This window comes from Antennarius striatus, chromosome 14 (genome assembly GCF_040054535.1).
Source record: "Antennarius striatus isolate MH-2024 chromosome 14, ASM4005453v1, whole genome shotgun sequence".
Lineage (NCBI taxonomy): Eukaryota > Metazoa > Chordata > Actinopteri > Lophiiformes > Antennariidae > Antennarius > Antennarius striatus.
Genome location: NC_090789.1, coordinates 2,549,509 through 2,577,098, shown reverse-complemented (window position 1 = coordinate 2,577,098; position 27,590 = coordinate 2,549,509). Strand labels below are relative to the sequence as shown.

The 27,590-nt window shown below is 43.8% G+C and overlaps 3 protein-coding genes across 4 annotated transcripts; 2 read left to right on the top strand and 1 right to left on the bottom strand.

Annotated features, from left to right (window-relative positions):
- The first annotated feature begins 121 nt into the window (after positions 1-121).
- LOC137607743 (cilia- and flagella-associated protein 20-like) lies at positions 122-1,669 on the top strand. The gene is made up of 6 exons (XM_068333687.1): positions 122-205; positions 371-450; positions 547-658; positions 1,042-1,230; positions 1,325-1,449; positions 1,633-1,669. The coding sequence occupies exons 1-6, from the start codon at positions 122-124 to the stop codon at positions 1,667-1,669; spliced, it is 627 nt and encodes a 208-aa protein (XP_068189788.1).
- A 2,577-nt stretch (positions 1,670-4,246) lies between these two features.
- Positions 4,247-10,901, bottom strand: dgat1a (diacylglycerol O-acyltransferase 1a). Its single transcript, XM_068333783.1, has 17 exons — positions 10,495-10,901; positions 9,297-9,384; positions 8,443-8,483; positions 8,210-8,295; positions 7,935-7,987; positions 7,667-7,772; positions 7,433-7,561; positions 7,096-7,170; positions 6,906-7,009; positions 6,776-6,814; positions 6,657-6,698; positions 6,503-6,547; positions 6,308-6,420; positions 6,153-6,218; positions 5,968-6,055; positions 5,738-5,800; positions 4,247-5,644 (listed from the first exon to the last, which is right to left on the bottom strand). Exons 1-17 carry the CDS (start codon positions 10,749-10,751, stop codon positions 5,498-5,500), a joined length of 1,542 nt encoding a protein of 513 aa, XP_068189884.1. The 5' UTR covers positions 10,752-10,901; the 3' UTR covers positions 4,247-5,497.
- A 1,040-nt stretch (positions 10,902-11,941) lies between these two features.
- On the top strand, positions 11,942-25,747 carry zgc:63863 (uncharacterized protein LOC393372 homolog). Of its 2 annotated transcripts, XR_011037964.1 has the most exons (10): positions 11,942-12,150; positions 12,564-12,618; positions 12,881-13,011; positions 13,092-13,172; positions 13,241-13,529; positions 14,377-14,518; positions 15,339-15,523; positions 15,909-16,018; positions 16,895-17,168; positions 25,682-25,747. XR_011037964.1 is itself a non-coding variant. In XM_068332755.1 (9 exons), the coding sequence occupies exons 1-9, from the start codon at positions 12,081-12,083 to the stop codon at positions 17,053-17,055; spliced, it is 1,224 nt and encodes a 407-aa protein (XP_068188856.1). In that variant the 5' UTR covers positions 11,942-12,080; the 3' UTR covers positions 17,056-20,026. The 2 variants fall into 2 exon arrangements, 1 of the variants encoding a protein (XP_068188856.1); XM_068332755.1 differs by lacking the exon at positions 25,682-25,747 and having other exon boundaries at positions 16,895-20,026.
- Positions 25,748-27,590: the final 1,843 nt, after the last annotated feature.

Genomic DNA, 27,590 nt, shown 5'->3' with positions numbered 1-27,590 from the left:
GGCTCTCATGTGATCTCACCTTGCGTTATGATGTATGCTGCTTTGATGTGGTACGTAAACTATATATATATATATATATACACACGACACACATAGCATCAGGGACAAAGAAACGGCAAAAATGTTTAGACACACTTTTCAAGGTTCGCTTCTGTCTATTTTATACAGCATTGGCAGCAACCCCCTTGAAATATGGGAAGAAAAGGCAAGCAAGCTGTTGAAATGAAATGTTTTCTGACTTCCTTACCTGTAGCCATGCTAATGATTGCCACCGTCAGCAAGGTTTCCTGTGAACTGTTGCCAGCAAAAAAAAACAAAAAACAATAATAAAATATGTAATACCGTAAATCACGTTTATTTGTGTTGACAGGTGAGGAACGGTCAAATTGGGTTAATCCTCGACAACGACATCCGCTCACAGGTGTTGGAGGTCGAAGGGGCAAACGTCAGGTGAGTATGTGTGTGTGTTCACCTGGTTTTGTGTGTCAGATTAACTCATCAACTGGTGACTCATCATTCTTATCCCTAATATCTTAATCCCTACAGCACCACATACATATCTTGCCCAGCAGACCCAAAGAAGACGTTGGGTATCCAGCTTCCTGTTTTGGTCTTGATTGTCAAGAATCTAGAGAAGTACTTCTCATTTGAAGTCCAGGTAAGGCGGACAAGTGAAGCGTACATAGAATATTCCATAAACAATGTGCCCTTGCACATTCGCGCATCAACGCTCGTGACTTCACCTCATCGCGGATTTTTGGTAGGCAGTCACGTGATACGGTACACGCATTCTATTGGCTGACGGAATCCCAAAGTCTGCTCTGTTCTGTGAGTCTTGGACTTCCTTGAGACAAAAGTGCTTTAAAGAGTAAATAAGAGTGTGGGATAGAAGTAGATTTAATTCCAGTATGGGGAGGGTTCATAAACGTTTAAATTTCCGTAAATAATAAGATATATAGTTTGTCGCTCTATCGCGGAATTCGTTAAGTCGCGTGTGGTTCCTGGAACTGTATTTTTCTCAGGCTGCCGTTTAACTTTCAGGTGCTGGATGACAAAAATTTTCGCCGGCGGTTTAGGGTAAGTAACTACCGGGGCACGGTTCGGGTGGATCCATTAATCTGCACCCTGCCCCTGAGGCTGGACAACGGCTGGAACCAGATCCTGTTCAACATATCGGACTTCACCAGTATGGCCTACGGTACCAATTACGTTGAGACGCTGCGCATACAGGTGAGCGCATTGAGACAAAAAGATGCTTTATAGCTGTTGTTAGAATCTCACTATGCTGAGCTAGGACTGAACCCCATTTCTGTTTTCCTCTCAGATCAACGCCAACTGTCGCATCAGGAGAGTCTATTTCTCAGACAAGTTGTACTCTGAGGATCAGCTCCCACCAGATTTTAAAGTCTACTCTCCTGTCCATGGGCAGGTAAAACGCGCCTCCACACAGTCACATACATTTACACAATCGTACACAACATTCCACTTCTCTGACACTCATCTGTTTGTGTGTTGTTGTTTTTTGTTGCAGCAGTAATTTCTCAACCTACACTGTTCCTGTAGGGGAGAGTGAGGGAAGGATTCTTTCCGATAGGCAAGTGACAATCATGATAATGTGTCACGGTGCCGCAGTGGATCGCCATACAAGCTCTATCAGGCAAGAAGCTAATGGTAACAATTTGGATGGGTTTACTCCGGGTGCTCCAGTTTGCCTACTAAAAAAAACCCCCCACTAAAGCAGGGATTTTATTCCATACCTCTGTCAGACCTCAGTAAGACCTCTGCAAATGTATTTTCAACTGTGGAAGTATAAAAATTACAGTGGTAGACAAATGGATTGACGGATGGACGGACAGATGGGTGGATGGGCGGATAACAAATGTTTAAGTGAAATGCAACATGTGCCCCGCCTCTCACCTCAGATCTAAAGGGATTGGCTCCCGCAACAGCGGAAGAAGCGGTTGATGAATGAATGAAAAGCGACAAAAATGAGTTGCACTCTCAAATCTTGAAAGATGCCACATCCAGGAAACAGAAATAACCTTCATCTGAAGTGTTGAAGAGCGCAGAAACAAACTTGAACAAAGGGTCCTCATCTTCATGTGATGGTCAACTGAACCCCATCCGGGCAAAAAGCAGGACTCTCACATATAACTCAGCCTGTGTTTGCTTGACCACTTGTATATATTGTGTATTGAATGTATATTGTGAGACTGTATATAGGAGTGTATGTACTTACAATCTATTTTTATTCTGCTATTTGGTTCATGTCTATTTCTGTTTGCACAGTGAGGGAGTTGTTGCAATTTCACTACTGGTGTACTTGTAAATTCATGCATGTGATAAAGTCTTTCAGTTTTTAAATCAGATAATTGCTGCTGTATTTTGATTCTTTTTATGTGCTGTTGTAAGTTGCTATGATAGCAGGTTTTGATATTGGTAACCGCAATGGTCCAGGTAAGGTAGACAAGTGTACACAGAATATGTTGTGTTGGAGCCACAGTAATATTTTTGTTCTGTTTCTTGTTGATTGGTGCAGAGGTCATGGTGTGTGGGTGTGGTCCTGTTGTTTGCACACAAGGTGGAGCGCTGCGCTGGGAGCACAGGTGATTTAGGGAAGGTGCCGGTGATGAACGGCAGGTGTGTGAACCGGGACAAGAATACAGTTTTTTTGACCGTGTGTGGTGGCAGGACGGTTTGTGTGAAGAGTTTTGGATTGTGTCAGGATCTAAACGGTTAAATGGATACTTACCTGATAAAAACTTGGTGGAGATGAACTATGAGCATGTGACGATTTAACTTGTGTAAAGGTGAGCACACGAGAAACTAAATGGGTCCAGCACTCAAAGACATTTGCCGCATTGGACATTGGTTTCTTGTTGCCAGAACACGCGTCCGAAGTTCTCCCCGTTCGCCCCTCAGTGCCACGTAAATGTAACGAGTTTTTATTGAAAGACTTTACATGTTGGTCCACCTTCAGGTGCTAGTTGACATAAGTGTTAAATGTTAAGGGCATTATACATGCTCGGGCAAGAGGTATTGTTGCTAAGCAACAGGTCAATATAGCAACTAGTTTTTTGGGTTGGCTTGGATGCAAACAGGTGTTTCTTGCCAGTGTTCACCGACCCGTCTTCACTGATTGCTCCCTACAAAAGCATTTGAACTAAACCCAGGCTAAAACAAGATGCCTTTATTTGCATATAACACATGAAATAAAAAAAATTAATAAATAGTAATTGCTGATAATCCATTCTCAATCCATCAGACCGGCGATTGTGGATTCATTCATCACACTCCATGAAGGGACGGTGTTTTTCAGCAGAGGGCCGACGGAACCAATTATGTTGAGATGCTGCGTGTACAGGTGAGCACATAGCTACTGCTAGACTGTTACTATGGAAACGCTGCAGTACGACTGTACTGTATCTGCTTTCCCCTCAGATCCACGCCAACGGTCGCATTAGGAGAGTCTATTTCTCAGACAGATGGACTCTTCTTGCCTGTCCTGAGCCAAAAAGGTAAGGTGAAACACTCCTCCACACAGTCATACATTTACACAATCACACACAAATAGCTTCTCAACCTTCACTGTTCCTACCTCCCACTCCAGACCTGGTGTTGAGTTTTTCTTGACATACAGAAAAATACAGGCAAACCTCGGTTTCCGACCACAATTTGTTCCCGAAGGGTGTTCCAATAGTGATTTGTTCGAATTCCAAATACATGTTTCCCATTACAAATAATGTAAATGGTCTTAATCCGTTCCAAGACGCTAGAAAACTAACCTTTTTTCAACATATGCTATTTCATAATGTCATTTATACATCAAGTTGTATAGTAATGAAACTTATCAAAGAAATGTAAAAGAAAGAAGCAAAGACGAGAAAGCAAGACAGAAAAACATCGACGTAATCAGGTTAGCCTAAAGTACAAGTTACCGTCATCTTTTGGACAGAAGTTTACGGTACCCTAACTCGTACCATAGGCAATGGAACGCAAATTAAGTGAAAAATTATTGAATACAGTAAACTAAAATAAAAAGCACATTACCGTCACGTTTTCTCTCGACTTTTCTCGCCTTTTCTCGCGCTTGGCGGCGAGAAAAAGGCGTTCGACTTCCAAATTTTGTTCGACTTCTAAGACAAAAAAAAGTCCACATTTTTTGATCGAATTCAGATTTGTTCGATGTCTGAAGCGTTTGAAAACCAACATTTGCTTGTATAATAAAACAAGAAAAAGACATCCATTCAACAAATATAAATTATCTTTATCAAACATAATCTAATAGCATAGTCTCTAAGCTGTGTACGATATGACAAAAATCAATGCTACAATAATTGTACAACATCCCATCGTGCCGCCGTCCACAAATAAAATACTCTTACAGATGCCTCGGTTTATAACATTTTGTTATAAAAACTTACAAAGGTTTTGTCTATGAAGGCCGTGTGAATCTTTTTACCACTGCATCAGTTAAACATACCCGACAAAATCCCTAAAATGAGATTACAAAACATAAAAATGATCCTTTTAACCAAAGAACGCATTAAAGATAACATTCACAGAAATCTATTGCTTTAGTCAAAAGCATGCATGTCTTTAAAGTGCCAGAATACATTCATTGGTTCTTATCAGTAAATTAACTTCAGGACTTTTTTTTTTTTTAACAAAACAGGTCATGTTTCCAAAATGGCACAATATAACAACACATAGATTAACACAAATGATTATATAAAGTTCATTATTATTCAAATGGTAAAAAAAAAAGGAAATAAAATAAGGCTGGAAACGCCTTTAGAAGAACTGTTTCAGTAAAAAGTGGAGGAGTTGAGAAACAGAAGGGATCCAGCTGTACACATGGCATCAAAAAGATCCTTTTATCGTTTCTCCGTCGCTCTTTGACGTCCAGATTCTCTCTCTGTCCTCAGATTCCTGCTTTTGCTCGTGTTCACGGAGAAAGCCTGCGTTGTTTCCACTTCAGTGATATCAGATAGAAAATCAAGAGGTGAAGCATTTATTGCTTTGCACATTCTTTGGCGCTCATGATTATTAACAGCTGCCCCAATCAGAAGGTGTCCTACTGAACCAATGAAACTTAAACCCTAGTTCAATTCTCTTCACTAAAAAATGAAGGAATACGCTTAAACAAAACCCGCGTCTTTCACTGTTTACGAGCAGGGACTCACCTCTGACATGAGAAGAGTCTGAGAAGACTTTTGAGAGACAAAAGTTTATCAGAAGTCGGACGCGACAGGATTTTAAAGATTTTGCCTTCAGGAGTAGGAAAAGGCTGTGGTCCCAGTTCCTGCACTTCTCATTCCATGTGTAGTATTTACCTGCTTTCTGATTGGCTGTTGACAACATTCACATGACTGAAAGTCATCGAACGAGCAAAGAAATGCACGATAATGTTAAACATTATCTCAACCAGACGAGAAAAAGACTGGAAAGGATTGGAAAAGAGTCTGTTTGTGTGTCTCCATGCGCTGGTCCAGTCCTATGTAGTGCCTCCATAGTGAGTGACATAGTAGTCGTGAACATACATCAGCACGGCGACTGGTTGGCCAAGGATGAGTGAGAGCCACACGGCGGCGTTGCCATAGTTTCCATTCAGGAAACGGCTCACGAACCAAGCCAGAGGAACCTGGAGGTGAGGTTCAAAGGTCAAAGTGTGTTTGTGTGTCGCAGGAGCGAGAGAGAGAGGGGGAGAGGGAGAGAGAGATGGGCGGAGTCGTACCTGAGCCATCATCCCCATGAAGGCCCACAGTCTGAACATCTTCAGAGGAACACTCACCAGGTACTGAAGACAAAGGATGGGAGACAGAACTGAACTACGTGTAGATCAGCCGACACTCACACACACACACACACACACACACACACACACACACACACACACACACACACACACACACACACACGTACGTTAACAGTCCTTTGTGTCGATGTGGACGGCTGTTGGTTTACCTCATGGAAGAAAGCGGATACCAGGAAGACGGCCGTCTGAGCCAGAAGCTTGTTGATCCCCTTCTTCAACATGGGCTTATAGAAGTGTCTGCAAAAAATAAATAGAACATATTTATCGGTATAAATAGAACATATTTATCGGTATAAATAGAACATATTTATCAGTCCGACGTGAAACTAAATACCTGAGACACCACTTGTGAACTGGGATGTTCCAGTTGGCCCAGAAATACGTGACGGTCTCAGAGTTCCTGAAGTAAAAAAAAGAAAACGAAATAAAGCTTAATATATTTATGTACACTTATATATATATTTTTTAAGGTTAGGGTTCCTTACTCACCACCAGTCTTTGTAAAACTCTCTGTCACCGAACTGCAGGAGCTCTGCCACAAAGTTCATAGAGGAGTGGAAAAACCAGTAGAAGAATATTAACCATATCAGATGGTTAGGAACCTTGGAGGAGGAAGAGGACGAGGAGGAGTTAGGAAAGGTATAACGACACGTCACGCATCTAACGACCAATCCTCATACTCACAGCTAACTTTAGGAGGCGCTCCACCATCCGAGAAAAGTCCATTTCCTGTTGAGAGACACAAATAAGACAAATCGGTCTTGGTTTTTCTTCTCCTTACTCCTCTGAGGACGTTTTACCTTCACACACTTCATGGGGGGTGTATGCGTGAACACACCTGCAATGGTTTCATGGAGTTCTGTATGGAGGGAACCATCCACTGGAAGACGCAACAGAACACGGCTTTAGTTTTGATGGATTGCGGTGAGAACAGAACCTAGATCCAGTTGAACGTACCTGCTGGATCAATCCCACCAACAGCTGCATGAAGAACAGCTGCGACAACAGATTAAAACAGTTAGCGTGGTCTGCTAGCATGGTTAGTGTTCCATCACAACGTACTGCGTGCATGATTCGTCGCGCTCACCATTTCAAAAAGCCGCCGCATCAGGAACCTCTTGCGTATCCGTGGCGACCGTGGGAAGTTGAGCTGGTAGCAGAGAGTTGGGGCAAAGACAAAGTAGTACATGTCTGATGACACACAGAGAGAGAGACGTCATTAAGGTGATAAAACTGAAGAACGGTGCTGCTCCACCTGACGCCGTCGTCACGGTTACCTCTGTGCGTCAGGTTGCCCGGGTAGGAGACGTGAGCGTGAGCGACTGATCCGTTGGACTGCGCCACAGACGGACCTGAAAAAGCACACGGGGGTGTAAAATAACCTCCGATCACACTCCAGGGAGGGGAGGGAGTTGGTATCCTTAGGTGACAAGCCAAAATGTGAAGTTCGTCTCGTCACCACTAGATGGCAGCGTATATAATAAATGTGACACTACCGTGTAATAAATGTGTGATTTGTGTGTTTATAACCAGGTTTCAAACCTTCACTCCGATCATGCCGGGGTCTGCGTTCTGTTCTCGACACGTTTGCACCTCGTGCATTCGCGTACTTACACGAGTACGATCGCGTGAGCCTCTTGGCCTTCGCTTGTCTGATTTCTCTGCACCACCTGTTGGTGTCTTGGTAGGAGTAGAGCTTGAGAAACAGCACTGTGTAGATTCCAAGGGAGATCACACCACCCACTGACAGACACACAAACACATCCGTCGAGTCAGAGCAGCACCGGACAGACAAAGAGGAGCGCTGTGCTAGATCAGAAAGACGACAGTCGACGCAGGAAATCGTACCTGGAGTCACAGAGGAAACGGTGAGGACAACGAATGAAGGGAGGATCAACAGGGACGACAGGTTGAACAGGTGAAGGATCAGGCCGCTGGTTTCAGAAATGGTGCCCTTGGAATGATATGCGGGAAAAACAGTTTCACGGCAAAGATAAAACAAGCCTACTCTCTCTCTCTCCCTGATCCCCAAGCATAAATATATACACAAGTGTTTGGAATCCAAACAGAATGAGAGGTTTGGAACGAGACAAATGTACTTAAATCGTTCGCTCACCACAGCCAGACGCCTCTCGGTGTACAAGGCTGCCAGGATGAAAAGGTTAGACACTGAAACACAAGGACGAACAACAGATCCATGAGCAACGACAACAAGCAGAGACACAAGTTTAGATTTATTATCCGCTCAAAGACACAAAACAGACAAAATCGTGAAGCTACAGTGGAGTTTAAAACGTTCATCCATCCACCAGTCTTGACTGGTCTTATATTTACAGAGCAGACAGGTTTAACAGGTCACGGAAGGAAGAAGGACAGTCTGATGAAGACTACCTATGATAAGGCATGGCGCCGGCCAGCTATACGGGTCCTTCAAGAAGAGAGATACCACTTGAATGGGGTCCACCAAGATACCATATCTGGGTTATAGCAGAGAGAAGACTTGAAGCACAATACATTTTAGATGGATGCACTTTTAATTTCTGAAGACTTTTAGCTCTTCGTTCAACGAAGAATAAAACCGGTTGTTGTATATAACATAAGTTTGTGTGTGTGTGTGTGTGTACTTTATGATGTTCTCCAGGAAGAGACGAGCGTTGCTCAGCACCTGAAAGAAACAACAACAGATCAACAAGAGTCCATCCAAGCCTCGGTTCATAAATCTGAGTCATCGTCGTCTCGTCTGCGGCGGCGTTCACGAGTCTGAAGTGTCTCCAAAGTTCATCCAGGTGCGCTCACCTGTCCAGCCATAAAATAGATATTATATATCAATGTTCAAAGTCCAGCGATCTGTCGGGAATGATCTGAGATAACATTCTGTCTCTCTCGAATCGCAGCTTCGTGGTCCTGGACGGGTCACCGCAGGGACTAGAGACGCATCCCAGAATGTAAATATTAACCTCGACCCGTGCCGATCCAAAAAGAATGAAGTATTGCATGTGTGCAAAGACAGAAACAGTCAACATGTTTTGGAGCTTTATTTATGGTCTGTCCGTTTCATGTTCAGCGGGGTAATAACGGGTCCTTTGGTTCCTACAAGCGCATCAGAATGCTAACAGTTATGGGATGTTCAGGGTATCTGTGGTGATCAATCAGAAAGCCTCAATGACAAAGTCCAAAGTGAAGCTAATCAACGCGCCTTAATCAGAGCTGTGTGTGTGTGTGTGTGTGTGTGTGTGTGTGTGTGTGTGTGTGTGTGTGTGTGTGTGTGTACAGATAATGTACAACTTATCAGACTGTTTGCAGGCAGCTCACCCTGATAAGTCGGACAGGAAGTCAGTCCAACGGGTTCGACTGCAAACCCAAGCAGGACGTCTGACAGTCCTGACGGTGCACGTCACACACACACACACACACACACACACACACACACACACACACACACACACACACACACACACACACACACACGTCTACTCACCAGCATGACGACGCACCAGTTGAGGATTCCTCTGTAGTTGCTGTACCCGCTGGCCGAGCTCAGCAGAGACTCCTGGAGGACGTGACAACTGCAAGAAAGTGGACAGACAGTCATCAGCTGATTGCGAAACTCCCCACCGTCTCGGTGATGAAATCATCGCCGCTTCTTCGTGATAACCGACAGAACTGGTTTCACATTCTGATAAGGGTCGTGTGATAAAAACCGACAGCTGGTACCGACTCAAGGTTCATCCACGGATGATTTAGAGAGGAAGGGCGTGGGTGCGACACAACAACACATTTTGACACGGCAGTTTGAAGGGTGGAAAATATGTATATCCTGCATGTTGTGCAAGTCTTTTTACTTATTAATACTTTTTAAATCTTTGGTTTGATGCATTTACTTCCTTCCTGTGGTTGATTTCTGCTCCTGAAATGACGCCAGGCAATGAAAGAGTTGCAAAAAAAAAATTTAAAAAAATCTGGGTTAAAGGGATTGACCCTATTGTTCAAATAGCACCGAGGTAACTGAGGTGATTTCATAGATAAAGAACAAGGTGAAGGAAGGAATGAACGCACAATAAGAAAAAAACATTAGTGAAGGAGAAGAAGAGTCTAGAGGAGAAGTGGAGGGGAAATAAGGTTAGGGGAGGAATGACACCGCCTGGTGTGAATGAATAAGAAAGGGGGGAGGATTTTGAAGAGAGGAATCAGGACACAGACATGAACGACCAGAAGAATGTGCAAAATCCACCAAACTGGTGGATTCTAATCACCTGTTCTCATTTCTGCTCAATGTTTCATGCAAATCTCAAAATTCTTGGCAAATTCTCAACTGAAATTAGAAACTCTGAAATGAATCCCATTTTCTATTTTAAGCCACAACTAGGAGATGAATTTCCAAAGTATTCCAAAGCTCTACTCAGGTATACAATAACAAGAAGTGTTGCAACACATTGAGGTGACCTTAAAATAAGGACAGCTCTGATAAATAATTAAAAACCAATTTATTGAATAAAATTTATGATAAAATAAACGTTTATACACATAAGCTTCATTATATGACATCGGATTTAAACAAAAAAATAATTATTTCATTGTTAATATGACGTGTATGCTGGCTCGTGACATTTAAAAAAATACTATGACGTATTAATAGATTATATGACGTCATTTTCTTTTCTTTTTTCGGAGGATACCTGAGTCTTTCATTGATGTCTTCCACCGCGCTCCTCTCTTTCCTCGGACCGCGTCCCGACACCCCCGACACCCCCACGTCCGTGTCCACCCTCCGCTCGTCCGTCCTGCCTCTACCGGGACACCGCGGGGGGCTCCCGGCGGCGGCATCGTGACACTTGCCCCCGTTGGTTTGCTTGACTTTTCCGCCGTCATTAGCGGGGATGGTCGTCCTCCTCCGGCGGGCTCCGGGCCCTCTCATCTCGGCTCTGTCGCTCATGTCCACGGGCCTCGGTTGGCTTTTTAAACGCCCGACATGACCGCTGATGCTTCCGCCGTTCCGCTGTCAGCGAACGGCCGAACGGAAGGGGAGCGGAGCGGCCCCGTCAGAGGTCGCGTCGGCGGTGTGTTTACGGGAAGACGTTTCATCACTCCCACGGCTCAAGGTGCAATAGTCTGGGGGTTGCCACATCTGTGTTCTGAACTGATATCCCCCTATCGGGACGCAGCGCGCAGATGTTTTCTTCTTCTTCTTCTTCTTTTATTGCAAGGGCATAAAAGAAAAACAAGCCCGGACAAATTGGATACTTTACAAATAGAATATAATAATAAAAAGTAATATCATTAATGTGATAAGGTGGATTGGAAGGTTCCAAATTGTCCGTAGGTGTGTGAGCGTGAATGGGTGTGTGTTTATTATGAGGATCCGTGGTGCGTTGGCGTCGCGCCCGGAGTGTCCCCCTGGGATAGGCTCCAGCAACCCGCAAAAGCTGAGGAAGCCCTAGGGAAAGCAAATGAATGAATGAAACATCTTCATCCTCTAATAATCTGATATTCTAATAATCTAATAAAGCTAAACTGAGTCTAACCTTAATCATTCACACATCCAGAAATAGGTTTAATCATATAACAATTTGACATGCAGGTGTCACAATATTTATAGGACTGATAAAACATGATGAACTGCACTTGTCTGGAATCACATCGGTCTCATTATATATTTGATAGCTGTTCAAGAAAAAAAAAATCACTAATTATGATTTTACACACAATATTGTTCAGTAACTTTTGAAAGTTTCAAAACAGTGATGAAAATTCATCTGAGGATGTTCGTGACGTTTTGAAATTCCCCACACCCAGACAGACACGTATGCAGGTCGTCTTTCTGCTTTCCAGAAATAAATCATCGACAGTCAAGAGCGTGGATTTCAGTTCATGTCAATGGATTCAGTTGAATATAATTATATATTTTAACACTGGAATTTAAATGTCCGCAACATCATTTTTTGTCATATAAAATTAAATATACCAAAAACTGCGGGGAATAGTGGAAATAAGAACTACAGTCAAGTTAGCTTTCGGTGCGAGGCGTAGATGAACCAATGGCAGTCTTACATGGAGTCACGTGTCACTTCTGCCCAATAGTAGCGTAGCTAATTACGTCATGGTAGATCGATCCTCTCAGTGACAGCTGTGCAGTGGAGCTTCTACGTCCTACTAAATTGAGTTTTGTCAGCGTTTCAACCTGTTTTGAGACTTTTTCTTTGCTTTTAAATTCATCCATGGCTTTAAACAAACCCCATCAGTCGGTTGTCAGTTATTAACGGGGATGAAAAGATTTAAGAGAAAGAAAGAAAAGGCGAGCTTTGGAGAGTGTAGGAATGGATCTGTCAGCAGAGGTGAGTCGGACAGCAGATGTAATTATGAAACGATCGAGCGCTGTAGAAACAGAGAGGTTATTCCTTCTATATTCAGTTTATATGGAGCTAAAGTAGGTTTAACTTCCAGACTCTTAACAGTCCCCTCTATGGTGAAATGTTAATCAACTTAATGCACTTAGCTAACACCGGCTAATACGTCATGTGTCCATTGTAAACTGTATTCTTAATCACTGCTGAGCTAAATACTTTAGCCTCTTATAGGTAAATGTTGCCACACAGGAACCAGGACGTGGTTTATTATCTATGACAAACATGACATTTTAAGGCAAATGATCCAACCTTCCTGTCTCATTATGGTTCATTAAAGTTGTTAAGACAAAAAGAAGAAGTTTGTGTATGATTCATTTGCGACATCTCTTGACTTTTCACAGAACAAGATTGTGGGAGGAAGCAGAAGCTGGCTGAGATCCATCAGGCTCTGATCAGGTCAAAAATAGTAAAAAAAAAAAAAGTCATTTAAAGTTTTCTTCTTTAGTCTCCTAAATAACATCCAGGAGGAGCAAAGCTCAGTTTAAACATTTCATATCTGAAACACTCACAAATTACTTTTGTCATTGTTTATACCTGTGACAAATAACGACTGAGAAACAAGCATGTAAAACACTATACAAACACATAAAATGAGTTGTTGTGTGCACACTTCAAAGTGGTGCATCAGGCTGAAAGGTGTCCACTTCTGAATGTGCAGTGATCCGGTGGATATTGAGAATCTGAGGAAGGCGGCAGCCAGCAAAGGAGGACTGCTCACCGATGAAGTCAGGAGGAAGGTTTGGCCAAAACTGCTCAACATCAATGTGTACAAGCTGCCACATAAACCTGGTAAGTGGATAATCTTTAATGAATAATATTTATTTGAGGTGTACAGCACTAGTCGATACTATCAATAATATCTTCCGTAGGTCGAGATGTTAGGAAGAACCACAAGGATTACAATCAAGTGGTTCTGGATGTCAGGAGGTCCTTGAAGCGGTTCCCTGAAGGTTTGTTGTGTGTTGGTGGAATAAAGAACTTAAGGTTGTTTTGGTGCTGACCCCCGGCTCGCCCTCAGGTATGCCGGCCACAGAGAGGGGCGTGCTTCAGGAGAAGCTGATCGACATCATGCTGGAGGTTCTAAAACAGAACCCTCAGCTTTATTACTACCAGGGTTACCACGATGTCGCCGTCTCTCTGCTGCTGGTGGTCGGGGAGCGGATGGCCATCGCCATGCTAGACACGCTTTCCAAATTCCATCTCAGGGATTTTATGGATCCGACCATGGACCGCACCAAACACATTCTGAACTACCTGATGCCTATTTTGGAGCAGGTTGATCCAGAGCTGCATGACTTCATGATCAGGTGCACAATCCCACATGTGTTGTAATGCAAGTATCCACCACTAGAGATCGCCACAGTGTTTCTCATCAGTGTGTTACGTATTCCGTGACTTCTAACCTCCCTTCTTTTCTCTTCTTCTGCTCTTCTTTTGCTTTCTTTTTCCACATCTCACACCTCATCCCTCTCTTCAACCACGCCCTTATATCATCCCACTGATTCCTCTTCACATGTCGCTCCCTTCCCCTTGGTCTTATCTTCCTTCCTGAATGTTCTTATCTAATATTCATCAGCAACCTCTTAGACCCAATTTACTTGAGACTCTGTCAAATCTTATGCGCGCTCCAGAGGAGAGGATGACGGGGTATGTGACGATGAAGAAAACACTTTTTTTTTTTAGATATTGATTGGTTCTTGCAAGCCTGGGTTTCATCACTTTTGGATCAAACTGTCAAAGTTCATCCTGATAAATGGACTATATAAGTAATATGAATCCTAAATTCATTGAATGTCTTGAGTGTAATCCCGTAATCGTGCCCAGTTGATGAAGAATTTTTCATTTTTTTTGCTCTTGGGTGCATCCATTCAGCAGACCGTTAGTTTTCACAACGACTTCCTGCCTTCCAGCGGCGGCTTCTCATTCATTTTGATGTCGTAAGAAAATCATCTCGGAGAGACTTTTCCCTTTGTGTCGGATTGTGATGTGATCGTCTTAACGAGATGATTTTTTTTTCTTTTTGAAACCGCGGGATGCCTGCTGATACGTTTTTGTTTTTTTTTCCTGCAAGAAACTTTGTGATTTTAAAATCTTGAAACCTTGAAAGCATGTCTGACCCGCCGGACCTCTGTTAACCTTTACCTGGCGTTTCAGGGCGGAAGTGGGAACCATCTTCGCGCTGTCCTGGCTCATCACCTGGTTCGGCCACGTGCTGTCAGAGTTCAAACACACCCTGAGACTCTACGACTTCTTCCTGGCCTCACACCCGCTGATGCCCATCTACCTCGCCGCCACGGTAAGAAACCGTTGAAAAACCGAAACGAGGCGGTGACTTCACTCACGCAACCATGTTTCCAAAAGAGTTGGGACACAGTAAAATGTTTTTTTTTTGTTTTTTGTTTTTTTAATGAAAGGTTTTTCAGATCATCACATCCTGTATATATTTACTTTTTACACAACGTCCCAACTTTTTTAGAAACGGGGCTTGTTGAAAGTCACGCACACAGCGAGGCAGAGCGCTGTGAAGACACTGGACTCATTAATTAGATACCTTCTAATGAACAGATGAGGGAGGGAGAGAGAGGTGGGGGTGCAGAGGGAGAGATGGAAGAGAGGAGGAGATAAAAGGGACAGAGGAGGAAGAGGAAACACGAGGAAACAAACGAGAAGAAGAGTTAAATGAGAAGCAGAGAGAGAGAGAGAACGATTACAAAGGGAACATATTTTTAGATTCGCAAGTTTTTCCACTTATTCCTCTATGAAACCTGTTCCTGTGGGTTCTGTTCTGGAACAAATGTTTACTGCTGGGGTGTGTGTGTGTGTGCGTGTGTGTGTTTGTCTGTGTGTGTGTAGGGAGAGGTCTGTTTGAAGTATGAGGAACAAAAAAGCTGAATGTAGTTCATGTTTCCCCCCAGTCTGAGTGCAGGGCACAGCATGGGGGGGGGGGTTAACTCTTCATTTACCAGTTATGCTACCAAGTGCTTCCTGCTTTATCAGGAAGAATCACTGAAACTACCCAGAATGCAACAGTCTGACTCCTCTTTGCTCCCAGGTTCCACAGACTGCAAAGCTTCCTGTTTTAAATCCCTTTCACTTTTCACCCTCCCCCCCCCCAGATTGTGTTGCACAGAGAGAAGGAGGTGAAGCAGACGGAGTGCGACATGGCCATGGTCCACCACCTCCTCTCCCGCATCCCCCAGGACCTCCCGTATGAGCTCCTGATTGGCCGAGCCCAGGACCTGTTTGAGCAGTACCCCCCGTCTCTATTGGCCAAGCAGGCGGCGCTGCAGTCACACAAGAGGTGAGGGAGCAACAACTGATAACAGCAAAGCTGTTTCTGGAGAGGAAGTGACATCATCAAAAGGGGTTATCCGTCAGTGTGTCACTTGTGTCTTTCTGAACGTCCATGTTTCACCGAACACTTAAGGACTGACCTGTACTCAACGTAAAACAGTTTAATTTTCCTGCCACACATCAACAACCTCCTCATCTGCTGCTTTTTCTTTTTTTGTCGTCAAAATGTTTCGACTCTTCAGTGCCACCTTGTGGTCAAATCCATACTAACGTAACGACACAGATTTATTTTTGAGCATTAAAAGAGTAAAAATGAGTTTTACCACTGTTGTCCTTCACAAACTAATCCTTTCTTCCTCCATCCTTCTTTTCCGTTTTTTTATTATCTCCAGTCTCTGTATCAGCACCTTCCCAGCGTTCCAGCTCTCCACCCTCCACCAGAGACCCGACTCCGTCCTCCAACGCCTCACCAGGGCCCCCGGCACCACCGTGTCCAGACGCGGTAAAACAACGCTGACTTTACTTTCGTCCGCACGGAGAATTACACTCGTACAGGAAGTACAAAAAACACGAAGAAAAAAAGAAATTTGTGAATCCACAAAACACACCAAGAGTAAATATGGCTTCCTCTCACACGCTGCACCCCTTTGGGCCAATCGATAGCGAGTAAACAAATGATGTACTTCCCTCATCAAACCAATCAAGTGCAAATTTAAATACCGGCAGACCCGAACCGAGAGATACTTTATTCCCATGGGTTTTGTTAAAGTCTGATCAGTGATGTCTGACATATTGTCTGCGATGCAAAGGCAATCAAAATATGCTGCAACATTCCCCTCAGGCCAAACCATGTAATTTTAAAATGGATACACGTTATTCCCTGTAGTTCCATCAAAATTCAATTAGCAGCATCCGTGATGAGGTGCGTAACAGACTGAGGGGGGGGGGGGTCGCCGCTGCATACTGATCCAGCGCTGCTGCTTTTTACCGTGTGAAGACCGACCAACGGGAGTCGACGGACATCCGTGTCCGAACGGTGACGAACTGCAGAGGATGTTGGGTTTCTGTAGACACAAAGACGTCCTTATAATAAAACGTAACGATCCTGACTGTTTCTGTGGCCCGGTCGTCGTGTTATGAGGGTTAAACTGGAGCCTTTATGAACAATGGAGACTCTTTGATGCCTCTGCGGCGCCTGACTCCTGATGTGTTTTGTTTCTGCCTCCCCTCTCGCCTCTCTTCCTGATCTTCTCCTTGAACCTCTCGTTTCTCACCAACACTAACAAAAACGCAGTTTCTCGCCCCCTCAGAGTCGTCTCCTCTCACTCTGACCCGCCCTCCCCTTGTGTTGTGGTTCATATCCTCCAAAAACCTCCAGGCCTGGAAGCGGCTTTGTCCCGAGGCCGGCCGTGGGGGAAGGGGAACAGGATGGTGAAGATGGCGGTGTGGGGTCTCTCTGCCACGCTGGGGGCGGCGGTGTTCGCCGTGGCGCAGACGGCGATGGACTGGGGACCGGAAGTGTTGCTGCAGCTGTTCTGATCCGGGGACGGCAGGACCACCGCTGCTATTTAGACGGAAGGCTAACCAATCAAAGACGGAACCCTGGAATCTCTGTTCCAATCAGAGAAAGAGTCGGAGGCGAGCGGCAGGAGGTCAGTACTGGTGCCAAAAAGGTTGTTGCTACTCATCCACTATTAGCATATGAGGTTTGTGAGACAGACTCAGGATGTGTGTGTTCATTTTGTGTCTTCTTTGAGCAAATATTCCAAACCAAACAAGCCGCCATCGTTTGCTTCACCTCTCAGAAGCGACACTCAGGACCCCCAAGTCAGACCTTATGTGACGCCATTAATAGATCGACCACCAAAGATGACACGATGACTATTTAACGCAAAATGACCCCTAAGCGATGCAAAATAACCACAAAGTTGTGCAGAACAACCCAGAAAGACAAAGCAAACATTCTGGAGATGTCAAAGAACTACAAAAGGTTGTAGAATGATGACAAAGAAACACCAAAGGACTACACAAAGCAACAAAACAAAGAAACACAGAAATCTACACACAAGAATAAATTAAATGCACTCAAAAAAAAAAAAAATAGAACTTCATGGAACGACTCCACTGGAGTCTTCAATCTGGGAACGAGGGGAACTCGTCTCCATATCCATCCATGCATGCGCGACACATTTTGCCTTCTCAGGCTGTTGCTCACTCGTCTCCGCCGGCGTCCCGTCCAACAGGTGTCTCTGCGTGTTTCCTGTTAGCTGCTTATTCTGCTCACAGCTCCTTTTCGACCGTCGGGTCAGTTTCATTGGATTTCCTTTGATTCAAATGTGCTTTTTTTTTTGGATCAGTGGCCACATCTGAGAGCCAAAAAGTGCACCTAGCCCGCGACGATAACGCACGAATACAAATTATTAAAGAGCCGCTGAAAGCTTCCAGTTACCAGCAGAAGGAGGAGAGCGGGAGAGAAATGGGAAGACGGAGGGAGAGATTGAGATAGCCTGTGAGCCACAGGTATTAATGGCTTTACTCCAGGTGTCAGCGAGTTACATACACAGGAAATTGGCCGAAAATGTGAACGACACACGTGGTGAGCAGATGGGAACCAAAGCAGGCAGTGAGGCATTAAGCAGGAAGTATGTAAAACATCTTTTCTTAATATATTGTGTTATTTCTGCCCCTGCTAAGTGGATTTGGGGGAAGACACCGGTACTTTTACACTCTTGAAATATTTATCAGGTTTGTGCCGACGTGCTCCCGGAGTAGCCATCAACAAAACTACAGTATGTCGTCTTCAGTTCCGATTAGTCTTCACTATTTAATACAGTCGAGATGCTAAAAACATGGTTTCCTCCAAACACACGCATGCTCCGGTCGTTGGCTTATACGCTGAAACATTTATTAGCTTTTTACTAGCATGTTGCCAAACGACAGCGTGTGTTCACACGGCTCCACCGGAGTCACGCCTTTCTCCTCCCGCCTCCATCAGACCCACAATGAGGGGTGTTTTTTTGCACAGCTGGATGCAAAATTGTTTTATTTGTTTTTGCAGCGCATGAATTCAGTATACAATTTGTTTGTGTGTGTGTAGTAAATTAAAGTAATAAACGAGATGTGGATTCCTCTTGAAAGTCACATTTTATTGCCATAGTGTGATCAAGGAGAACCTGCAGAGCCAGTTAATCGAACCAGCGCTCCATAAAGTAGGTAAATGCAGGAATTCTTAAGAAAATGCCAATAGCTGTGATTTTTATTGCTGGTAATCAGTCGGTCTTTAAACAGACGATTGGCCTCAGACTCAGGAAGTCGGATCACGTTGGCCGGTGAGGATCCAGACATCTAGTCAGTCAGAAATGCGTGGTGATGCGCTGTAGTTGTCAGGCTCCATTTGAACAAATTGATCTTGAAAGAAAAAAAAAAAAGGAATGTAATTTCTTGGTTTTATTAGATAACACACCACAGAATCGTTTTCACCACACCACCTAGAGATTGGTGCGGGTAAATGTCCGGAACACACAAAACCAACAAAGTGAATGCATTAAATGAGCAGTAATTGTGAGTAAATACAGGTGTGTGTGTGTGTGTGGGGGGGGGGGGGGGGGTGAGAGAAATGTCATCACAGGTCAGTTCTTCTAAACTTTCTGAGCATCCTTTGCTTTTTATTTATTTTCCTGTTCGAATCAACATGATATAAATTATAAAGCATGTATTTATTTTAAGATTATTATCTGGAACGATCTCATTGGCTGTTTATTTCATTGTAAATCCTTTTAATTGTGTTGTAACAACATGAATTCTGGCTACACTTTTAGGGGTGAGGTATGTCTTTTGTACTTTATGTAATCACACTAGAACCAGCATGGATTTCAGTAGTACGGCTAAAGTGGTGTCTGTATTCTCTTCAAGATTAAGATGATGTCATTTTGCATCTGTGATGTACGGATTTAAGGTCAGTTATGTCAAATTACTGTGATTTTATTTTATTTGGTCATTTTTTTCCTTTAACTTTTATGACTTGGTTAAAAACATGGAGAGAAATGACTTCTACCAGAGTCCCAGATGCTGCTATGCAGATTTTTATGTTCACACATACACACACATACGCACACACACACACACACGCACTGGTGCAGAGGGCAGCGGTGATGCCAGACCATAATGAGGATTTAATTCCCGCCCCTGGCTCTTGGCGCGCTGCAGAAGCTTCCTCTCTTTTTACTTCCTCATTCATGCTTTTTCAAACACCTGCATTGATCTGAGGCTGGAAGAGGCCGAGGTGATGGATGAGGCGAGCGCTTTAATGACACCAACGCACAACAACCAAATGATTTCACTGCTAATAACAACCCCGCGTTTATGTATTACAACACACAACTCTCACGTGGTGTTTATGGACTGTGACCTTTCACATATCGGGCTTGTTGTAATGATGCTGAAGAAATGTCTGTTGAAAAGAGAGAAAACTGTTTTGTTTTGTTTTTTTATTCTCAGTGAAGTAAAAATCATGAACATCACAACGTGTGAGCGTGAAACTCCTTTCTCTTAATCGTGTTGCAAACAATTTGAAGACGACCGCGGTTTTATAAGCTGTAAAAATCCATCGGTGCAAAAAGAAAGAGAGGATCTCCCCGTCTTCACCTTCATACTGTACAGCTGTTGCCTTTTCACAGGCTCTATTTAACTGGCCTCCTTGGAGAAATGAGGTCAGAAATGTGTTTTGTGTGTGTGTGTGTGTGTGTGTGTATGTGACACAGCAACACATCTGTCCATCTAAACCCCGGGGGGGAAACTACTAGAGATGGGGAGTAAATCAGAGACATGAGGTGAGACAGTAAGGTGAGGGTTAAAGAGGAGTGAGAGATTCATGCTGCAGCGGAGGACATCTGGTGGATATGTCGGAGGCAGGCCCGGGTCCTGGAGAACTCCGATTTAAGGGCGTTCCCTGGAGGTGAGATGTGATCGGCGTGAAGAGCAGATGTTTGGAGAGTTAGAAGCTGTACGAGAAGCGGCGTGGAGTTTGTTCTGGCTCCAGAATTTAAGATCCAAGACGTCCAGCTCACATTCAAACTCGTATCGGTTCTGCAATCTGCTCGAGTCGCCGGAAGATTTACTGCATGTAAGAGTAAGAAAGCAGAATCACACACACACACACACACACACACACACGTATACATGCACTCACACAGCCTCGGCGACCACCAATCACAGGAGAGGCAGCGACTCAACTTCAGCCAGTGAGCCATGACAAAATGACTTTCAATTTAATTCATTCATTGGACTTAGTTGTACAAACAATATAAGCCCCACGTCGCCTGTTTTGTGTCTGTTTCTGAATTGATTGAGCTGATCCTCGTCCCCGTGGCTCGCAAACTCTGGAGCGGCGCCAAACCGTTGATTAATAGGCGACGTAGTAATGTTTATAAAATGCACGGAAATCAATGGTGATTATCTGGGGGGGAAAAGTGACATTTGGCGCGATCGTAATTTGCATTAAAGCCAGACCCTGATTAACTGAAACGCATCACATTTGTATTGCTTTTTTTTCCCCATCTTCTCCATAAGCAGAAGGAAAGGGAACACGAGGAGTCGCCTGGGACGTATCGGCGGGAAAATATTCCGATGCCTCGTCCGTGTTTTTCAGACTTGTCATAATTACCCGTTTTCATTTAAAGGAACGAATGGAGTTCATTTTCACACCTGAGATGTATATTTTCTCGGACAAATCCAAAGTGACTGAAAAAGCAAATAAACATGACACCCCATCAGTGAGACTCCAAGGTAATTAAACCCAGGCTTTATTTGGACATCCAAGCAGTAATCTTTTCAAGTTTACAGTGAAATCTGCACAAATCGATGCTATAAAGTCTCTTTCTGATTGTTGAAAGTGTTAGCAAACAGCTGTTTTTTCAACACAACCAGCAGATGCTCCAAATCCATCATCTGTCCTCCTTTAAAATCAGTTTTTGGGTGTTCTGTGTCTTTCAAAAGCTAAAAATCAAAAATCAAAGGAGGCCGTTTGTGTGGAATAAATGCTCCCTTTGGGTTGGTGAGTGTTCTGCCTTCATTCCCACTCCGAAAAAACAAAGAACGGCGGTGCTCTGGTGCACTTGAACGTCGGACCACATCACATTTAATTTACAGTGAAGCTGCATCAATCACAGCAGCTCATGAGGATGGATTTGGAGACGCGTTGGGGTTCGCGCATGCATCTGACACGCCAGCTCTCTTTGTCTGCAGCCCTATTTCCTCCTCCCTCACCACTCTTCACTCTGTCACGGATCAGGGAACATGTCCCAAAGTGCTTTACGGGCAACACGTGCAGCATGTCTCTGCATGCTGATGCGACTCCTCGTATGTCGATGCTTGTGTGTGAAGATGCTGATGGTGTAACTGTACATGTTCCAGATACAGCTAATATATTATCGTGGTTCAGCTCCAGGTTTCTGCCTTTTAAAGGCAGGATTTCCTCTTCTTCTATTGGGGAAGTAATAAAGATTTTGCTCTTCTTAGCAAAAAAGAAAATAATAAATCCTAAATGCTGATTTTTCTGGAAACCTGTTGACTAAATAACCAGTGAAAGCGACAGAGTTTATTTTAAAAAGGCTCCTGTTATGAAATAATAGGTACAAAGACAATTTCCGAGACCTACTGATCTGATTTTATCTTAAAAAAAAAAAAGATTCTGATCCCTCTGCTTAAGGCTGGTATCACCGTTAAACTGCTAAGCTAATCGACTTCTTTAAGAAAGCTAATAGGAGCTTTTGCCTTCTGGCAGCAGGATAATGGAGTTAGCATCCCATCATAAATGCAACTGATTGTAATGACAAAAGATTTTCATCATGTCTGGTCAGCATCAGACATGCCGAGATGTCAGATGATCAGGATAGTTTTCAAGAAAGCTTTATCCGATCAAAAACATTGATTATCGAGGTGGAAGTAGCATCCATCCGGCGTGACTCTGCAAGACGGAAGGTGTAAAGTTTTTTCAACTTGAGCGTGTCGTATTGCTTCATCCTGTACCAGGACAGACTGTATATTAAGTGTGTATTCCTGTGAATCTCTGATAACCCCGGGGCCTCATTAGCCCAAACAGACCCGTTCCATACAGCTCTATTAATACCTGATACTCATTACTCTGGGTGCACCTTTGTGCCAACGCTTGGGACCGAGCTCCTGTGTCTTTCACAAATGACCTCCCGTCCTCTCGATCCCCCGGCTCCCGGCGGTCTCAACCTCCGCCGACCTCACCTGTGTTCCGACGGACGCCGCAGGAATTAGGAAGCGTCCCGTTGAGTCTCTCCGAACAGGGCGAGACCGTTTCACTCGCTGGGTTTTAAAAACCTGCACACGCTCTTTCAGAACGTTTGGAATATGGTTAAGAATTTCTGATAATGGAGTGTCGTCACCCAAAAAGTTTCCAAAGTTTATCATCTTTAGCTTCTCAAACCCCAGATCGAGAGCACAGGAGCTACTCAACGTATTAAATATAAAACTGAGTTGTAATAAAATGCTATTTTACACCAGTGTTTGTCGTGTTTCACAGCAGCGGATATTTGCTTTAGTGAATCTAGTTATTAGTTTCTTCCCTCATCTCCACTGACTAATTTAAGACGTGTCATAGCCAAGTTGTGACGTCTTGTTAATCTTTCCAGCTAGCCCTCAGTGGCTCAAGCTCGCCCGGCCTCCATCCTTCATATCAACCTCGCAAAAGTCACACACACACACACACACACACATTGCAGCGATGAGGCTAACAAGAGACCGCGAGTAAATTTTACGCTCGAATTGGATCTGTCTGTGTCGGGTGTGTGCGCGCTGCTGAGAACCACATCTTTGGAGGCAGTGAAACAAGTTTAATGGTGGGAACGAATCAATCTGTCTTAAGTCGCACGGATCTATCTCATGTCCTTCATTTGGAAATGCCTGGCAGAAAAATGTGTAGCGCTGGCAAATGTCAACAAGCGTTAACCGTGTGTGTGTGTGTGTGTTTGCGTGGGTGTCTGTGGGTGCACTCCTACCACAGCAAGGGCCAACAGGGTGACTGATCGTGCTTCGTCCCGTGTGTGTGTGTGTGTGTGTGTGTGTGTGTGTTCGTGCACTAGAGTGGGTGGGCGTGTGTGAGAAATATGAATTTGTTGGTAAATGTCAAGAAGTTGGCAGTCTAATAGTGGTGCTGACAGATGATCCATAAAGCTATAAAGTGATTGGTTTGGAGATTCCCATTCATTCAAATGCAGCTATCATAGTGGAGGCGCTTGTATGTGTGTGTGTATTGTTTTTGGGACCTCGTGGGGACTTTTCCTTGGTTGAAACAGACCTGAATGGGACTGTGGGACCCTCAGGGGACCAAACTTCCAAGTGTCTTATTTTGGGTCCTTCGGGCTGCAGGAAGTGTTGAATTTTTTTGAAAAGATTTCTGAATTTGCACCAACAACCAAATAACATGACACATCCTCCACGTTTATCGACAGTATTTTCCGCAGTATAAGTCGCACCTAAAAGCCTTTAATTTTCCCAAAAGCCGACAGTGCACCTTATAGTCCAATGCGCCTTATATATGAAAAGGGTCATTCATTGTAGGTGCGCCTTATATTCCAGGAGAAACTGTTTTGGAGCGACGGTGATTCAACCGCTTTTAAAGACATCGCTGCCTAGTCGGACCAGGTGAATAAATTACACCGACATGAAGGTGAGAGCCGTGATCGACTTCTTAAACTTTTCAAATGAGGTCCACGCTCCATTAGACATCAGATAGCTTCAGGACACAAAACTTCAGGACCCATAATCACTAACATTCCATCTATCAGAAAACGTGTGCGAAGCAGACGAAGTGAAGGCAAGCAGCTGAAAGTCTTTCACTTAACCTGGTGAACAAGCCAAGTCTTCAGGTTCTCCGGCGCTCGTAGGTTACCTCCTTCCTGGAGCACAATTGTGCTTTTTTTGTGTGAGAGTGAGGGGGCGATGCCGAGTCTAAATCTAATCTCCTGGTTCAGTAGTTACGCTACGCCGGCCTTGTAGCTGAATGACAACAGCCTCACTGTTTTTTTTTCATCGGGGGCAGAAATGAAACTGATTTAAATCTCCACATATTGGTGTCGGCTCCATCAACAAAACAAGAACGGTAGAAATAAAAGGACTTAAACCACCTGAGGACACGAGGAGATCTATCAGAGTCTGTTTCTACTAGAAGCAGGCTAAAGACCCAGGGGGGAAATGCAAATTATTTCTTATTTCCACGCAAAAAAAAAAAAAAAATCTGAGTTATTATTGTACTCAGGGTTGTGTGTGTTCATGTGACCCAAAGCCTTAAGCCCAAATCCACAACCACGGATTATATCGGGAATAAGGAAGTCTGGCGAGTTTGATTACGCTGTCACAGCGCTGGACGTGACATCACGTATCAATCTCATTCCACCACAGATGATCTGGAGAGTTGGAATTGACTGTCAGCTTAAGTTGCCTTTGAGCATATATTTAGATTTTTATTTTTTTTTATAATGACATTTCAATAAAATCCGGAACACTCTCTCCCTCTACACGGAAAAATGGATCATTCGTCTATCTTTAACCTTTAAAGATTTATTTAAGGAATACACAAGGAATATCTCAACATTTTAACAATATAGTTTGCTTTCTTTATTCCAGAATGTCAGATGAGGATTATCAGTTTAATATATGTGTAGTATCTTCACTACACAACACCTGTTGTGTGGCATATTGTTTGTTTTCATTATTATATCTACATATTTGTTAAATCACATTTTCAAAAGCTTAACTATCTATAAATTGAGGCAATCCTGAAATAACTTATTGTAAAACACAAATATTTAAGGAACTCCAGTTCCAGAAAAATCCATTCAATATTTTTTTTGCAATATTACAACATTGGGCAAAGTTATAAAATTATTTTAAACGTCCATTTGTGGCTACTGCCCCTTCTTTCCAAAGGTTTCCTGTAAAAGCTGTTCGGCTGTTTTTGTATAATTTTGCTCTACGACAAACCAGCAGAAAGATCAGGGTGAAAATGTAGAATATCTTTGCATTTAGAAGCTTATAAATCATATTTGATTCCTCTTTAATGTCTTCTTTCAATTGTTCCATCTTCACTCTCCCTCTCCTCACACCTCGTCTCCGTCATTCTCTTTCTCCTCCATCTCAGCCTCACCTCTCTGACTCGTCTCTCCATCAGCGACACACATCACTGAGGAAATCTGCCATCGTTTAATCCTGTCTGCTTCCGACATGCCGGTTCACATAAAGACTCCGCTGACCTGACGGGACGTCCTGAAAGGAGATCCTATTACACTTGACCTCTGACCTTCATTGACTTTCCACCCACCGGACATTTTTTTTCTCTCCGACTGGTTCGCCTGGGATTCGTTTGATTTTAGTTCAGTCGCAGAAATCGGCAAACGCAGCTGAGAGATCAATTCAGTCTGAGTGTAATGACTATTGATCCAGTAGGAGCGCAGACGGAGACGGAGTTCAACGTATTTAGATAAAATAATGCTTTGCTCTTTCGCTAAGCTTCTTGTGAACACCGGAGGAGGGCTGGACGTGAATCTCAAGTTCACACACACACACACACACACACACACACACACACACACACACACAAACGGACACACACATTCCTATTCATTCCAGTTTTCCAGGGACACATGATTGCCTTCGCTCACAGCAACACAACTGTTGCATCGGTATGTAAATGTGTGTGTGTGTATGTGTGTGTGTGTGTGTGTGTGTGTACAATAATGTTCACCCTCACACCTCCACCGTGAACACATTAGCATAAAAAAAAATTGCTTCGGCTGAGTAACTTTCCAGTGAACTTTGCTGAAGAGCTTAAATTAACCTGAAATTTCCTAAATTTGTCCAGGTGAAAGCACATCAGAGAGTCGTGTCATTTTCTGCCGCTGTGCTTCCGTCCCTCCTCTTCTCTGGATATTTCCTGTCATCACAGCCAAGAAAATTGCTCATGTATTAAACGGTTGAGAGAACCTTTCTGCTTCATGAGCTTCTTCCTCTTCCCTCTGTTTCTCCTCTTTTCACCCGGATCCCCCGTTTCCTGTCTCCATCCGACACGTCTCCCTCTCATATTCCCTTTAAACCCCTCACTCAATTTGTCTCCCCTCAAGAGTAAAATCTGCAGACTCACCACGGCCCATGTACGCGTGTGTGTGTGTGTTTATGTGTGTGTGGCCCTGAAAAGATTTGATGGGTCATGAATCTTTTAGCCTTACCAGTCAGCACAAACAACCCCTGTAGTCACACACACACACACACACACACACACACACACACATGCATGCACACACAAAGACAAAAATCTCCCGGTGGTGTATTTTGATCTACTGTATGTTAACCATGTTAGAAAGACTGAAAATGTGTGTGTGTGTTCTTGTGTTTGTGTATTTTTTTTTGGGTGGGGGGGTAGACGTGACAAAAAATGATGAAAAAAGTGAAGAAATCTTGTTCGCTGAAGGGAAAAGGAGGAGAGGAGGCAGAAATGGGCAGGGAGGTGTAGCGCTGGACAGGAGAGAAAGGTGTGAGCTTATCTCGCTGGCCAGGCTTCAGGAGGTCAGTGTGCATCCTGACGGGAGGGGTGGGGGGGGGGAGGCGCCGCCGCTCCGCACAACGTCTCGCAGAGAGGCAGCAGGAGTTTAAATGAGTGTCAAAAATACAAATACTTGCACCGACGTGGGTTTGGCAAACAACTCATGCGAGTTACAAACTCTGCTACAAAGGTCGGACGCCACACGCCGAATGCTAATTTGTGGCCTTTTTAAGATTTCAAGTGAACGGGATTGCCAAAGTTCCTCATTCAGGGGAAAATCTCAAAGAATATTCAGCTTTCTATAATTTTGAAACAACAGATTCTTCTTATAGATGTGAGATTTTGTCTTGACGTCAAACGATTTTAATGACCTTCTCTCCATCCAGTGAGATTTCCCACCACAAAAGCTGCACATCCTCTGTGCGCCAGTGGAGGAAACGACAAAAACAAGTGAGAGTGATGAGAAAAAGGGAGGCTGCGAGCCGTTCCCGGATCGCCCCAAATTACTGTA